Source organism: Calidris pugnax, unplaced genomic scaffold, assembly GCF_001431845.1.
Source record: "Calidris pugnax isolate Ruff unplaced genomic scaffold, ASM143184v1 scaffold42, whole genome shotgun sequence".
Lineage (NCBI taxonomy): Eukaryota > Metazoa > Chordata > Aves > Charadriiformes > Scolopacidae > Calidris > Calidris pugnax.
This window is the reverse complement of record NW_015090920.1, coordinates 6,501,715-6,517,803: the sequence shown is the minus strand read 5'-3', so window position 1 is coordinate 6,517,803 and position 16,089 is coordinate 6,501,715. Positions and strand designations below refer to the sequence as shown.

The following is a 16,089-nucleotide window of genomic DNA, read 5'->3' as shown; positions in this document are numbered from 1 at the left end:
TTTTCCTGAATCCCATCTTTATTGACAGAAGTCTTGGCTTTTCCTAAACACAGACCCCATTCTTTTAACTTCTTTTTTGTTGTTGTTGTTTTGGTTTATCTTTTTAACCACACATTCATAATTTCCCCAATTTTTACTCTTAGGCTGAAACCCGTGGGGATTTTTTGAAGACACAAACAGCCATCCCAGCGCTGCTCACCTGATTTCTGTCTCTGGCATTCGCGTAGCGGAATCTCTGGATGTAATAGAAGACGAGCCACGCCAGCGAGATGATCATCAGCACAATGAAGGAGATGGAGACGAACACCACAGAGGTCCGGCTGACGTACTTCTGCAAGTTGCGTGTCCCGATGGTTATGTACATCATCACAGTAATGTTCCTCTCCAGGAGGCTCACTATCTCTTTTCCTTTGGGTTCAGGAATCATTATTGCTACTACATCTTCTAGGCCTATCAAGACAGGAGAAAGAGAAAAATGAACCTTAAGTATGTAAAGTAAACTGCCAGTAAGTAAATTGCCCAGAGAGGGTGTGGATGATGCCCCATTCCTGGAAGTGTTCAAGACCAGGTTGGATGGGGCTTTGAATTTTTTTAGCAGCCTGGTCTAGTGGGAGGTGTCCCTGCCCATTGCAGGAGGGGATGGAACTCCATGATCTTTAAGGTCCCTTCCAACTCTAACCATTCTACGATTCTGTGATGCTAAAACTAGTGAATGCCAAAAAGCAAAACAGTAATAAAAAAAGCTCCCCTTTCTCCTGCTCATCCTGAGGTAAGTCAGATGGATCTGGTGAAGGTTTCTACCAGAACCAGTTACACAATGTGTTTCTGTAAACTAATCTTGGTGAGATACATGAAATGTGTTTCATGGGTTGACATAAACACACATTTCCAGCACTACTCAGGCTTATCTGGATGGTATTGCTGTAAGCACTGCAGAAAGGGAGACGTGCTGCAGACAGTGTCCTTCCATCCAACACTCCATATACATTTATCATAGCCCATTTTGCAGGGTCACGAGTCTGTCAGAGAAGCCTCTCCAAACCCTGCGTTTAGACCAGAAAGACTTTCAATCACAGATCCCCACATGGTTTCACAGCCCCAAGGCACCAAAGCTTTGCTGCCTCATCCAGGGCTGGCAACAGAAGCAGCCTGCAGGGAGAAGAGAAGCTTGACATGTTCCCAGCTCACCCGCTGCCCCATGCTGCCCGAGGCTCCCCACAGCCCGAACCCACGTGGACATTCAGGAGCCCCTGCTGTGAGCTGGACTCGCCAACTGATGCAAGTTTAAAGTCAAGAGCACGGTTCTATTCCACAAAAAAACCCACTACTGCAGTCCAAATCAGCCCCTGATGCAGTTTGCAGCGTGGATGTGAGTCAGCACAGCCGAGGAAGCAAAGAGGTGTCCACTAATGGCATGGGACAGGGACCTCCTCCAGTCCTGCCAACCCTTCTGAAGCCATGACCCAGTGAAACAGGCCCTTCACCAATCCATCAAGCCTTGACCCGGCACCAGCTTTCCTTTCTGCACACAGCTGTTTCATTTTACTTGCATCACATGCTCCTGAAACTATTTTTCTTTCATAATTTTATGTCCCCTATGTACATGACAAATATAGTCTGAAAGTATCTGGGATTGGGCAGCTTGTTAAATGCCTTTCCCGGTTTTAAAAATAAACTAGCACTGCTTTATGGTTTAATATTAGGGATATTCTGTTCTTACACTTCACAAAACAAGTAAGTAGACAACTTTTTATACCTAGGCTACATTTTGCAATAATCTAATCCTGAATTGTCCTGAGCAACTAAGGACAAACAGGATTTATTTTAATGTAGAAACGCGCTAGAAACAATAGCATTTGAAATTATCACAAACTGCCATTTAGAAAGAAAGGTACAAACTGGGGGTGTCTGAAGTCAGAGAGACGATGCTGGGATGGGGTTTCAGAATTTCAGAAATCCCAGGAATCAGCCAACATGTTGTTAACTCTGTGGCTACCTGTATTTTGACTGTGGCAGGAGGACAAAGTGCTGCCTGTCTCAGGACATTCGTGGAGGCAGGAAGGGATGACCTGGGCACAAATAAAGACATGAGAAGGAGACCTGCATTTCCAACAGTATCCCTCTCCGAGCTGATATCCAACCAGAGCTTCACCAGTGCAGCACTGTGCCCAAGTCCTCATGGTCCAGCTCAGATATTTCTCCACCGAAACCCCCTGGAAGGTATAAACCAGGTTTTCAAAGGTATTTAGATGCTAAAGACCAGGAGGTGTCTAGCAGGATTTTGGATACACTAAAGCAGGCAGGTGGGCGGTCTTCAATGGAAACCACGTTGAGTAGAATCATAACCATGGTGGAAAATTAATCAAATTCTGCTGGATGCTTGGATCAACTGGAGGTACTGAAACAGCTCTGACAGACTGCTGCTACTCACACACAAAAACTGCTGCAAAGCTGGGAACTGAACCCTCCTCTCATAAGTCTTGCAGCAGAAGTGCAAACACCACCACTCTTCCCCTCCTGAGATTTTCCATCGTAACACCTTCCTGACTATGACCAGACCAGCCAATGAACAGGAGGAGTTTTGGATAGCTATGATAGGAAACTTAACCTTTCTGCTGATACTCTTCCATAAAGCATTAATAATTTTCAGCTATTTCCCTTTATTCGTCTAGTAAGAGCTCACCTTCAGAAGCCAAGAAAAATATACCTTTGCAACTCTTCTGCTACCTGTTTATTACAAAAGGCTAATGCAAACATTACCCTAACAGCCTAGGGAGAATTTGCCAAGTCCCAAAGTGGCTGAGAAGGGCACTGGTGCCATGCCAGTAATTTTCTTGCAGTCAATAAGACAAATTGTCTGGAGCAGTGCTTAGCTGTTCACATGCCTGACTTTGTTCTCTTCCCTTTCTTTAAAGAAAATAAAATTTTCCCCTTTCTTTAAAGAAAACAAAAATTTCTTTAAATCACTCTACAAGAAAACCAAAGCAAACCACCTCAAACATAGCCAAAAAAGAACCCACAGTGAAAAATCCTGTAGCCAAAAATACTGAATTGACTTTCTTCAACTCCTCTCAAAAGCCACCATTCTGACCCATTCACCTCCCCAATATGACCTCTAACATCATCTTCCTTACTATCTGGGACACTGTAAGAATGATGTTACCTGAAAGCCTATCAAAATGGGGGATACAGACAAAAACATTTTTCAGTAGAAAGTATAGGTAGAATCTTAACTGTTTAATTGCCTTAAATGTTAATTTTTTTTAAAACTTTAACAACATGTTTAATTATGTTTAATTCAACTGGATATAGCTTAGCATATTTCTGGAAAACTATAAATAATGAGCACAGGCCAGACATGACATGTTGCAAATAAAAAAACCCCATATCCCACATAATTGTTCAATTATGAAATTAATATTTTTATAATAATAAAACAAGCATCTCACAGTAACGTCCTACCTTTCTTTAACAGTAAAGTAATGAAAAAGAAGGGAAAAAAAATCGTGATCCCCTGTAAAAATTGAACCTCATTCCTGTTTTTCATCACCTTCCTTTCTGATTAAGCTACAGTGCAGCTTTCTGGCTTCAATTCATGGTGCAAACATAACTGGTTTTGAATAGGAATGCAGCCACATGCCTCCCTTCTCTGCTCTTTCCTCCCTACACTGCCACCTTGGGCCTAGGGCCTTTTAATATACTTCAAAAACCACAAGATACTAAATAAATTGCTATGGATATATGCTAAGCAAAATTGCATTTAGAAATGCAAAGCAGAAGACACAGCTATTGCAAGAAGAAAGCAGCTGCTTTTATTTATTCAAACCCTTAATATATTCAAATTTCAGGCTATCTAGTTATTTTCTTGGAAAATATTACCCATTGTATTCTTGGAATAAAAAATAACCATATCAGAAAAAAATAGTAATCAGGAACTATTTTTAAAATATTTTATTGAGTTGATGATAATTTCTCCAAGGCAATATAGAGCATGCTATTTGATCAATCAAGTCATTAAGCTAAGTTTTTAATCTCAAATATGCTCAACATAGGGAAGAAAATTTAAAAAAAAAAAAGGAAGAAAAAGTAATTTATTTCCCTTTCCCCCCTTATACAACCAAATGGTTGTATTATCTCAAGTTTCAGTATCTAATGACACACAATAAGCTCCAACATACACGAAAACTATACATGCTGAAGAGGAGAAATAATGTAACGAGACATCAATGTTAGAGATGCATTTCTATGCCCAAGTACACATTTGTTCAACAGACTTCAAAAAAGAGAAAGTATCTGGTAATTTGCACTGATGCTTCCCTGGTGAGTTAAATGCTAACGATGCCCTTCGTTAAACACACCCACAACGGTAACTGCATTTTGTGGCGCTCTTGTTACCTAACACATTTCTTTTTCTGGCCACGATTAATGCCGAGTTTGACATGAATTTTTAAGTAGCTGTCAGGGTGAATCACAGATTTATAAATCAAAGGTATTCAGGCTGCAGTGAATGGATTTTTTCCTTCTTTTTTTTTGGCTTAGGAAGCATTTAACATATCAGTACTCTCTCCTAATGAGCCAATAACAAAACAAGTAAGGTAGAACTTATAAGGCATTTGGGATGATTTAAGTCACTTTAACTTGCTGAAGCGTATTTGCCTGGTCAAATATTTCTGGGTGGTGAAAATGCACTGCCGCTCCTCATGCAGGTGGCTATGCTGCTTCTGGGCTCTGCACCCCGTGGCACCATGCAGGAGGGCCATCAGAACTGTCACCGGTGGGCATTGGACCATCCCAGGCCTTGCTGGCTCCAGAAGGGCCATGCCAAGGAGCGGTGAACAGCTTTAGCTTCTTTCCCAGTCATGGGGCAAAACATGTAGCCCCATGGCTAATCCATCAACAGCACAACAGCCACATCAAGCTGTGGATACTTTGTTCACTTACAAAGGGTTGCTCTGGAATCAATAGTTCTAGATATATGGAATCCCCCAAGCACTACATCTTCCCATGTGGGTCATATCTTGGGCTCTTCCTCACCCCAGCCTGCAGGAGTCGTCCCATCTCCTAATCCACTGCCAACAGCAGCAGGAACCACGGAACAAGGTGAGATGATGGAGAGCGAGGGGAGATGATGGAGAGCGAGGGGAGATGATGGAGAGCGAGTCCACAGCAGGCACCGGCTGCCCACCGATACCTACACATGGTGGTGGACAATAGAGTCGCAAAACAGCGATGAAGTCAGAGAGCATCTCCAACGGCAAGATGAGCACTTCAGAAAAAAGACCTGGAAGACCCCCTCCAAACCCTCCTAGCTTGGCTATGGGAATGCACTTCAGCTGGGATGCCTTTCATGACAAATTGCAAACTTTTTCAAGTGTAACAATCTATTCACTAGTGACAGGGGAAAAGAAAGCCTTTGGGTGCTGCGACAGTGGCTTTTGTAGAAGAAATGAAGCCAGAGTATGTATGTAAATTTTCTACCTTGGCCACAGGCCATGCTGACAAACCTGTGATATTTCCTGATTCTGCTCTGGGAGCTTCAGGGATGATACCGAAAACGGTTCTCTGTTCTCCTAATTAGCAGTCAGGCCCCACAGTGGAAGGCTGCTGCTTTAATGCTTCGTAAAGTTTTGATGGAGGCTTTAAAAAGTGGTATGTTTCTGACACATCTTAGAAGAGACGATTCAATTCTTCATGCTTGGCAACTGCCAGAAGTCAGTCAGAGAAACAATTAATTGAATTATTTGAGTAGAATTCCATTTGGGGAGAGATATAGTCTTCTCCAAGATATCCTATCAAGATGTACACAAGGATTTCTTGTATGTTATACATCAAAATCAAGTACTACAGTATTTCCTTTTACAGGTTTTGTAACTGAAAACTCAAACACTATTTTCATCTAAAATAGAGTTCAGAAATTTCCCTGATAAAACAGACAGCATTCAGTCCTGCTCAGAGCCCAGGAGCAGAAACCTTGCAGAAGGGTGTAAGAAGCTAAACAACTCTTCATTTACTTCTTGAAGAAAGAACTGCATTTTTAGGAATCAATTTCAGTAACTACCAGCTATTAGAAAGAAGGAAACCTAACACAGACCTCACCAATTCGACAGCCATACCGTGCCCCATGAAATTATAGGAGAAATGGTATATAGGTTAATCAGATGACATTTCAATTGAATTTTCATGTAAATTGATGTAGTATTTTCATAGTTGCAACAAGGGTTCTAAGCCTTTAAGACTATCCAATGAGAGTTCAATCTCAATACTTTAAGGTGCAAATAGAAATTGACCGGAATATCAGCTGTTACCTGTTTTTCTCCTTTAAAAATAAACATAGGCTTAAATTAAACTTTTCTGAACTCAAAAATTACTTTCGGAAACCAAAGCAACATTTTAAAAAAGCTGGTTTCTGAGCTTCACCCACTTCAGAGAAGCAGCAGTGTAATATTGTTTAAAAAATGTCCTAGGCTCTTACGTAGGCCAACTGGGAAGCATTACCCGTAAGAAATCAGGTGGGTAAAAGGACTGTTCCCTGCAGGAGCTCTCTGTTATGGGGCATTCACGGCATTGGTCTCAAATTGAAGTATCAGTAAATGGGACTATGGAAAAAATTGGCAAAGAATAGAGCAATATATAGTAAGTAACAGTAATACACAGTCAATACATCATATATCATAGGTGAAATGACTACAGTCTGTCATCTATAATCTCTTGCATAAACTGTCTCAATGCCAAAGGACTAGAAAGGACACCAATTTCTAATGAGCTTTCATAACAGATATGGGCACCTACAGATCAGGTTATCCAAAGTTATGCAGTGAGGTTTCTCACCAAAGACTCTTAAGCTAAAATGGTGGCCCTGAATAAAATAGGAAGGGTCTCACATGAGAAAATAGGGGTTAAAAAACGAGATCTTGGTGTTCCAAATCATCAAAAAGCCACCAACTACAAAAGTTGTATCTCCCCTACAGAGGAGATTAAGTCAAGTCATGACAGCGAAACAACAGGGCCAAAGTCAGAGGTCTATTTATGCAAAGTCCCTCTCTCTGAGCTGGAGTGGGGAAACCATACCTGTTCCTGAGACCAGTAGTGACGAACAAGAAAGGACTGGGGCTAGGACAGTTGGTGCCTCTTGCTTATCAAAGTCCTAGTTAGGGCTTGACCCAAGGCAGAAGGGTGTGTTTCTGAAGCAGAAGCAGGAAGGTAGGTTGATGGCTCAGAGTTGTGCACCATGTATGTGAGCATCAAGTGTTCAGCTGCCACCACGGAGGTATGAACACGTATGCAAAGCAAAGCAGTAGCAAGATGCACCTGCTGGCCTGGAGAGATGGACTACATCTCCCCAGGGACTCTAATGCTGAACATCACACGCAGATCCTGAAGACGGGCCTGTCCACTTCTTCTCTCAGAGCTCACTCCAGAAAGATATCACTGGTCAACAAGGTCAAGGGATCAGTGAGGTTTTAGGCAGGATTTCACCCTACAGTGAGGGAAGGCTGCAGAGCAGGATGCAGAAGCCTTTGCCTACCTACCTGTGGTGCCTGTAGGCACTGCCTACCCCCAGTGCCCGCCAGGCAGCAACCCCGCTCTACCCTCCCACCCTGCCAGGGGAAGGAGGAGAGCTGCCAGCCAGGAAAGGAAAGCAGGAGGGGGACCATTCCCTGTCCCCACCGCTCAAACTGAGACACAGCTGGGAGGCAGAGCTAACCCCCTTCTAGTGTGCCCAGCCTGAAAGGAAAAAAATGCAGGGGAAGGCCAGAAGCAAAGACAGCATAGCAGCACGTAGCCCTGTTTCTGTGGCTATCGAGCAACCGAAGTTATCAGAACATGAGTTTTCACCAGATGACATTTTTTCTTTTTCATTCTAGAGCCCTTGCTTTGCAATGACGTGGGTGCTTTCATCTCTCTCCGCCCACATTTCCAATTTGTTTTCCTTCTCGGTTTAAAAGCAGAGAGATATTTCCTTCAACTTATCCTCTCCCTCATTTCCCGCTTCTCCTTGGCACTGTTAGCACTCGCCTTGGTCCTTTGCCCATCTTCCAAAACATTTAACTGTAAATCAGGTTTCCTTAAAAGGCAAATGCAGCAACCATGGAGAAAGCAGCGACACCTTTTCCCTACAGCACTTTTCCCATTTGTAAAAGAAGGAAACTCTTTTACGCAAACTATTATTTTTTTTTTCCTTAGACAACCTTATCACCATGAAACATTTTCATTGCAGAAGCACAAATATCTAGTAGGATAATTAAATGACCTGCAAAATAAAAAAGGCCTACTGATGTTAATGACTGGCCACAGTATTTAAGCAATGGATAGAAAAGTTTTCTATTCGATCCTGAAGTGAACAACAATAACCTCCAGCAGAGCTGCTCTCGGTTCATTTCTTTCGATGCTAAAACCAGGAGAAGCAAGATGCTTCTGGCTGTGATCTTTCCTGTGAAAAGCAGTCTCAGCCACTGTTTATTACTGTTTAGGGACAAAGAAATTTCTGTCCGTGTTTTTGTAATCAATGCTGATTCTAGCCAAGGCTGTAAGAGCTCCGAATATATTGACTTCCCCTGATTTTATGCAGAAACTGCAGCAAAGGAAAAAAGAAGTAAAAAGCTCCAAACCCCACAAAAATCAAATTCAGCATGATAGCTGCATTTTTCCTGGGCTTGGTTCCCACAGTGTCAGCTCATCAGTCTGCTGAACCAGCCAATGCTAATGAACCAACGTGGTGTTACTTATTCGCACTTAATTACAGAAAATGGGCGGTTCTCCGAGAAGTCTCCTCAGACCCCAACCCAAGGCACAAATTTTCGAGACTCTGTTATCGTAACCAGGATAGTACTTCATTACAACTGCTAATCGTTTGTGCTAAAGACCTCCCTAGAAATCTCCCTGGGTTTCTAAACAATATATACTGTTAATGGCATATGCCACTTGCTATACATTCTCTGTCCTGAAACGTGCACTGCAATGCTTTATGATCTTTTCACGTACAAGGTGGCCAGACAGACTCCCAGACACAGGCCCTGTAGCTAAGATATGCTCCGTCTCATAGCAAAATATACTATGGGGAGAATTTATTAGTAAAATGCAACCTTTTCAGAGTTGTGGCAAAACACACCCACTGTAAGCAGAAGCTGCTTCGCTATCGTCAGTGGAATTGTGCCAAAAGAAAATAAGTCTTAAATAGCATCTTATATAGTCAGGGCAGGGTACAATGCAAACACAAGCTAGTTACTGCGCGTGGTGCTCTTAGAACAGGTATAAACACATTTTCATTTACAAATGGGGAAAACTAGGGCAAGTGTGTTGAACGACTCGAGAAAGGTTGATAAAAGGGCAGAGCATCCAAATCCCAGCCTCACCCCCAAGAGGCAAGCAGCACCAATACTCCTCCAAAAAGGCAGGATGAATAAGCAGAACGGCTGGAGCAGCTCGTGTCCTCCTTGGGAAGAGGGACAGGGGGTTCAGCACAGCCATGCCTGCCCGAGCTGCCCTTCCCTCTGCTGGCGGGGCAACTCGGCAAGAGATGGGAGATGCTGTTGATGTGCGTGGGAACACACGTGACAAGTTTGTCACTGCACCTCTGCTTTAAACCCTTCCCTCTTCAAACTGGATTCCTCCCCAGGTAAGCCCATATTTGAGTTAATCAGGATGCTTGTACAAGATAGGGTGTAAAACCAGTCAGCAGATCATACTCGAATGGTTTAGGAATGCAGTATCTGTCTGTCACTGCTCCCACAACACACCACACGGGGAAGTGCTGGCAGCCAGGAGAGCCAGGAGTTGGTGAACCCTGGCAAGAAGCACAGCTTCCCAGCAGATCGAGAAAGGTGATTCTCCCCCTCAACTCTACTCTCATGAGACCCCACCTGGAGTACTGTGACCAGCTCTGGAGCCCTCAGAACATGAAGGATATGGACCTGTTGGAGCGGGCCCAGAGGAGGGCCACAAAGATGATCAGAGGGCTGGAGCACCTCTCTTACGAAGACAGTCTGAGAGAGCCGGGGTTGTTCAGCCTGGAGAAAAGAAGGCTCTGGGGAGACCTTATTGCGGCGTTTCAGTACCTGAAGGGGGCCTACAAGAAAGCTGGGGAGTGACTGTCTGCAAGGGCATGTAGCAATAGGATGAGAGGCAATGGTTTTAAAACTAGAGCAGGTTAGGTTTAGATCAGACATTAGAAAGAAGTTCTTTACAATGACGGTGGTGAGACACTGGAACAGGTTGCCCAGAGAGAGGTGGTGGAGGCCCCATCCCTGGAGACAGTCACGGCCAGGCTTGATGAGGCTCTGAGCAATTTCATCTAGTTAAAGATGTCCCTGCTTACTGCAGGGGGGTTGGACTAGATGGCCTTTAAAGGTCCCTTCCAACCCAACACATTGTATGATTCTATGATTCCCACTGCAAACACCAAGCCAGCTACCCCCTGCACAGGTAACCGCAGCAGGGACCTGCAATTCCTCCTTCCAAACTATATATATAGGATATGCCAATCCCATACCTTGGCAATACATGAACACATTCGGTAGAAATGCAACTTACGGGTGCGCAAAGATGCATGGAATACGCAAGGATAAAACAAAGGAAACAAATTAACGACACTGGAAGTAGCTGGAGCTGCTGCTTGCATAATTAAATAACCTGCATGGCATTATGTCCCACTAATAGAGTTATGTGCTATTTGCATTTTGCAAACTTCCTAAATGAAGAATACTGAAAAGACACAGAAAATAAGGAAATAAGCATAAGACTATACACAGAAAAAAATGTAGCCATTGTTATGCAGATTAATTACAGCTTTTAATCTGTATTTAGAGACAGAATCACTGATTTTTTTTTTATGTACAAATTCTGCCCACTTACTTGTAACATCAGAGGCAGCGTTAAAAAAGTATTAGTGGTATATGCAAAATAAACAACATTTGACCCTAGAGAGTAAAGTGTCATTAGGAACTTTCCAAGCCATTAAAAAAGGAAAAAAAGAGAGGCAGATAAAGACATGTATGCAAAAGTCTCATTTCAGCTGAAATGCCTGAATTCTAAACGCCGTTTCAACCACTTTTAACACAGCTGAAAATACCTCTTAAACCCATGAGGCTTCGTCGCCAACTCTCGCTGAAAACTATTCATTAAAGGAACTAGATGGGGACCAGATGAGGTTTTCTTAATCACCGGTTCTCATCACCGGTCCCCATGACTGGGACCACATCAGTTGCCAGCACAAGTCCAAACAGCTTCAAAGGCACTGCAGTACCCATGGGATGGGGAGGGCCCTCAGGGCACTGCAGAGCCCCCACCACGGTGCTGCTCTGACCCTCGGTGTCTCCTGCACCCTCCCCACCTCCCCCAGCACCTTCTGGGTGCTGTAGGTCACCCCACCAGTCAGAAGAGCTCCTGCTGAAGTTGTTCCACCTCGGCATCCGAATTATAAGGCAGGGACAGCTTGAGGCTGCCTTAATTTCCCTGCAATCCCCATCTCCTCCTGTTCACACTGAGCCAAGGACCGGGTGCCACAGGCTGCAGGCTGGAGAAAAGAGGACACGGTGACGCTGTCTGCTGCTTGGAGAGGCACGATGGTGCACCTCCTCCTCCTGCACCATCAATTTTACCAGTTAGAGCAGCCTCACACAGCATGTTCTGCTCCTGCACCATCAATCCTACCAGTTAGAGCAGCCTCCAGAGATGAAATTTCACAGAAGCGGCCCTTGGACACCCTTGCCTACAGATCCAACACAGAAAATCCCCAGACCAAGAGATTAAGATAACTCTGGTTGAAGCCACGTACTTCAACCCCGGTGGCTCCGCGTGGGCCGGAGCAGTTTGTGGTTTACAAAGTACAGACGACTGAAAGAGTAAAGAGCTAGAAATCAGCACGGCACATCTGGTGTGGTTTTAATCAACGTTGCTGGGCATGTTCCAGTTCAAGTTGACCCCAAATTAGCTGGGCAAGAAACAGGTTTGGAGCAGCAATCCGGGAACTTTGTGAAATTACTTCGGGGGATTTCCGCTTTCCTTACTCAGATAGAACTTCCCCCAAGGTGCAAAAACACTAACCGCTTTTATCACTCTGTGCAGAGGGATGGGATTAAAATCAACTGATAAGAACAACGAATTAAGATGGAGCAAGAGACAGACAGCAGTGAAAATGAATGCTAAAAACAAAACAAAAGGACAAATCTCAGGCAAAGGGCCAAGAGCACATCGGCAGAATGAAACAAGCCAAATCTGAGGCAGAGTATCACCAACACATTGCCAAACCCTCCAAAACTGCTGAACACCCTCAGTGCCATTAGATTTTTGTGGGAGTTTTGTTGACATCTACAATATGTGCCCTTAGTCAACTCTTTTCCAAGCTGAATGATCCCCATCTTATCCAGGCGCTCCTCATATGGAAGCCATTCCATACCTTGCAACATACTTTTCCATATAGGGGATGGATAGGTTTGATTAATAGTGGAACGTTTGCCAATGCTTTTTAAGTTGCTGCCATCTTGAAGACTTTCCCAGGAAGAAAAGAGGCTTCAGTCATTACGCTCTAGGTAAGTTGTAGTCACAAGCCTGAACCTTTTCTTTTGTCACCTCACGTTAGTGTCATAGGGATGACTGATGACACAAGTCTTTGTACCTTCTGCTAAAGCGGTGGTTAGCTTTCATGTAGAATTAGCTCTCATTTGTCTTAAATCATTGATAACAAAATTACTCAGAAAACTACAAAGAAGTGTGGAAATGTCCTTATTTCTCCATTCAAGTAACCCCTTGGTAAAACCTATGGGTCCAGCAACAGCCTCACATCTCACCCGCAAAGCCACCTTTCTGCACACCAACAACCCAGCACCCCATATCTTCCAGGTCTGGGGAAAGAGGAAAGAAATCACCCTCCACATGCTGAGGCAAGAGGAGCAGAGGAAAGAAAGGAGGGGAAACACGCAGCACAGTGCCATCTGCTTCCCTCAGAATGTCACTCAACCCAATGGCGGAAGGTTTCTTCACCACCCCCAACCTGGGCAAGGCCATACGTCAATTAGAGGGTAACATCTGTACCCTCTGCTCATGAGCTATTAAAAACCCAAATGCCACTGACTTCCTGAATTAAACAGAGAAACAAAAATCAAGCAAACACCTCAAAATAGAGGGCAGCATGTCTTAATTCATTTTACCTCAGACATAAACAGGAATAATAAAGTCTCTCTTGTTTTTGCTGGAGAGATCTGGTTTCTCAAGAACCTTGTCAGGGAACCCTTCCATCCTGAGGACAAGGCAGAGCTGCTGAATCTTTGGCCTTATTTTCAGGGAGTATGGATAAAAGCCACTTAAAATTGGAGAACAATTGCACATACTGAAATCAAAAAGGTAAAACTAGCATAAATCAGGTGAAAATAAGGCTAAACCCATGTAATTCAGGTAACAAAATTCACATCCTTTCACAAAAAATCAAGTTCTATTTCATTAATCTTTAACACTGTTGGTTTTGCATTTCTCCAGCTGTCCCTACAATCCCTTCTGGTAAACAACACTTAAAATGTCCAAAAAAAAATGCCAAAACCCCAAGCAGAAGAAAAATGCTAGGTCTCTGTCTACATGACTAACAGACATAAGCTTAACTAAAATGGAGTCAAATGGATACAGTTAAATTATCTACACTAGTGCAAACCAGGTTAAAATAACTTTTAAGGACATCGACTTCGAGAACGTGAGAGCTCTTAGAGTAAACTAAAAATCCCAGGGCCTTTTCGTACATCCTGGAAAAAGTCTGGCAGGCAACAAACTCCATTTTTAACTACTGTGTCAGGGCTTTCTAAAGACAAAATTCAGTATCGGTTTGGTTCATATGATAAATAAAAAAAGACTGAATAACAGTAATAGAGACATAATCAAGAACAATTGAGACAAAATTGAGAACCAGCCACCTAAAAATGGGCAGCAAGGGGTTTGCTTAAGTAGACTTCTAGATTTTAGTTTTGTTTGGTTTTGTGGTGGTTTTTTTTCCCAAGTGAGCTATCTTGGTGTTAGCTAATATTCCTCTGACTGACTGACTCAACTGTCAGCTCCATAGTCTAGGGTAGGGATGATTTAACCTTGTCTGCTGCTGTTCTGTCTAAGTAAATAACCAACCTGAGCCCTGACTCACATAGCAAAAGAAGGTCTGGAAGCAGCTAAAATTCTCTCTTTACCATCACAGCCACTGAGTGCTCTCTCTGCCAGTCTTCAGCAGTCTTTAGAGTTGAACTAACCTGGCTAGGACGAAGGATTCTGCATTTTCTGCATTAGAAATGACTGCTGCTGATCCCACCAAAAGGTTGGATGTTATTCTTCACAGCTGTAACACCACCATCTCCTCTCTCCAGTGGTTGTAATGTAGTGGGTAAATACTACCAGCTTAGAGTGGGGCAAGGTGTCCAAGTCACAGAGAAAATCCATAGCAGAGCTGGGAAGGCAGCTCTGGGCTCCCCAACTCACCCATGCTCTAGTCTGAGAGTCCCACTTTCTGGTTCCACTAAAGCACAGGAGAGAGCAATCCACCTGGGGAATGACTACTCAGAATATCTTCAGATAACATTAGTTACAACAAGCAAGGTAGTGTTTCTAGGAACCAGGAAGCCAGACTGGGCAAACAAATAAGAGGGAAAAAAGAAAAGAGGAGGGGAAAAAAAAAAGAAAAAAGAAACAAGTAAAAAGTAAAGAGACTGAAACCTGGAAAGCGGTTTTTCTGGCAGGATAGCCAACCAAACAAAAAAGTGCCACATCAGGATGGAGTTCAAGGGTAACTTTGCGGCAATAAAAAAAAAAAAAAATACAGTCCTGGGATTTATAAACAGGAAACAGTGAGCAGAAGCAAAGAGCAACTGAGAGGAACAGCAGAATAACGCAACCGCTCGTGCCTGCAGAGAAAGTGTTTCAGGGAGGCCTGAAGAATGCCAGGAGCTTGGTTTATTGAAAACAGGACCAGGAGGTGACTTGATTATATGTATACACATATAATCTCTCACTCTGTACACATGCTCTGAATGAGAGAAAGTAATGTTTAGTAAGAGGGAAAAAGGCATAGCTCAAATCAATAGCTGGAGTTTTAAGGTCATCTTTTCAAATCAGAATAAATCACAAATTTTTAAACTGTGAGGATTGGACAAGGGGAAAAAAGTATTTTTTTTGGGGGGGTGCTTGTAATTTGAGCTGAAAAACCTATTCAGGCAGTGCAGGAGAAACTGATTGAGACCTGATTCTGTAGGAAACAGATCCTACTAGAAAAACATAAAAATCACTCTGCCCTTTCTTAGATGTGCACCCCAACTGCTCAGAAGCTTTGAAACTTAGGGATGGTGAACTTACATGGGCTAATTTCAAACACACTGTTATTAGTTTAACAAAAAAGTTTAACAAAATAGGAAATTCCCTGGGTTTCTTTCCTTGTGGACAGAAGTCCAAACAAGCGTTCAACAAGACCTTGTACATGTGTCTGTTTCTTTGGTACAGTCAATACCTGCCACGGCAACCATAACTCCTGTTTGCATTTGGGCTTAAAGTAACCCAAGTGCTGAAATGAGACTATTTGATGGGAAGTTCAAGATCGCCAGACACTGCTGTCTTACTAAAGAATTCCTTAATATTTATTATTGAGCCGGTCATCCTTGGCTCCAGGAGCCAGACTGGAGAGGCAACACAGGCTGTACGTTACAAAACACACACGACCTTTCATAAGGTGATGTTCCAAGTCGAGCACAGAACACAAATCCTAATTCAAAACAAGAAAGAGAACAAACAAAAACAAACTGAAAAGAGGAAAAACTCCACAAATGAAACACAGGAGAAGTGTTTTTTCAGGCTTCAACTAGACGAATGAACCGTGTGAACCCAGAAATAGTTGGCAGTGTTAACTCAAGCTCTGCAAGACACCCACCCTTAGCTAAAACTACACATTGAGCCTGAAAATGTTTTGAATATGCAGGCCTTCTCACAGCAGAAAAAAAATGAAAAACAACCCTCAACAGCATGTGAAACTCCAAATGTCTTGAAGAAAAATATTTATACTTATATAGAGCCACACTCGTTATCTCTCCTGATTTCACATGGAGAAAGTTGCTGGAATGCTTTCTAAAGCAGTAC

General features: G+C 43.1%; 1 protein-coding gene across 1 annotated transcript in view; it reads right to left on the bottom strand.

Annotated features, from left to right (window-relative positions):
• RNF150 (ring finger protein 150) overlaps window positions 1-16,089 on the bottom strand; it is a 122,118-nt gene that overhangs the window by 48,487 nt on the left and 57,542 nt on the right. Inside the window, exon 2 of the mRNA XM_014950007.1 lies at window positions 200-450. Coding sequence (XP_014805493.1) covers window positions 200-450 — 251 coding nt within the window. The remainder of the gene's footprint in view (window positions 1-199; window positions 451-16,089) is intronic.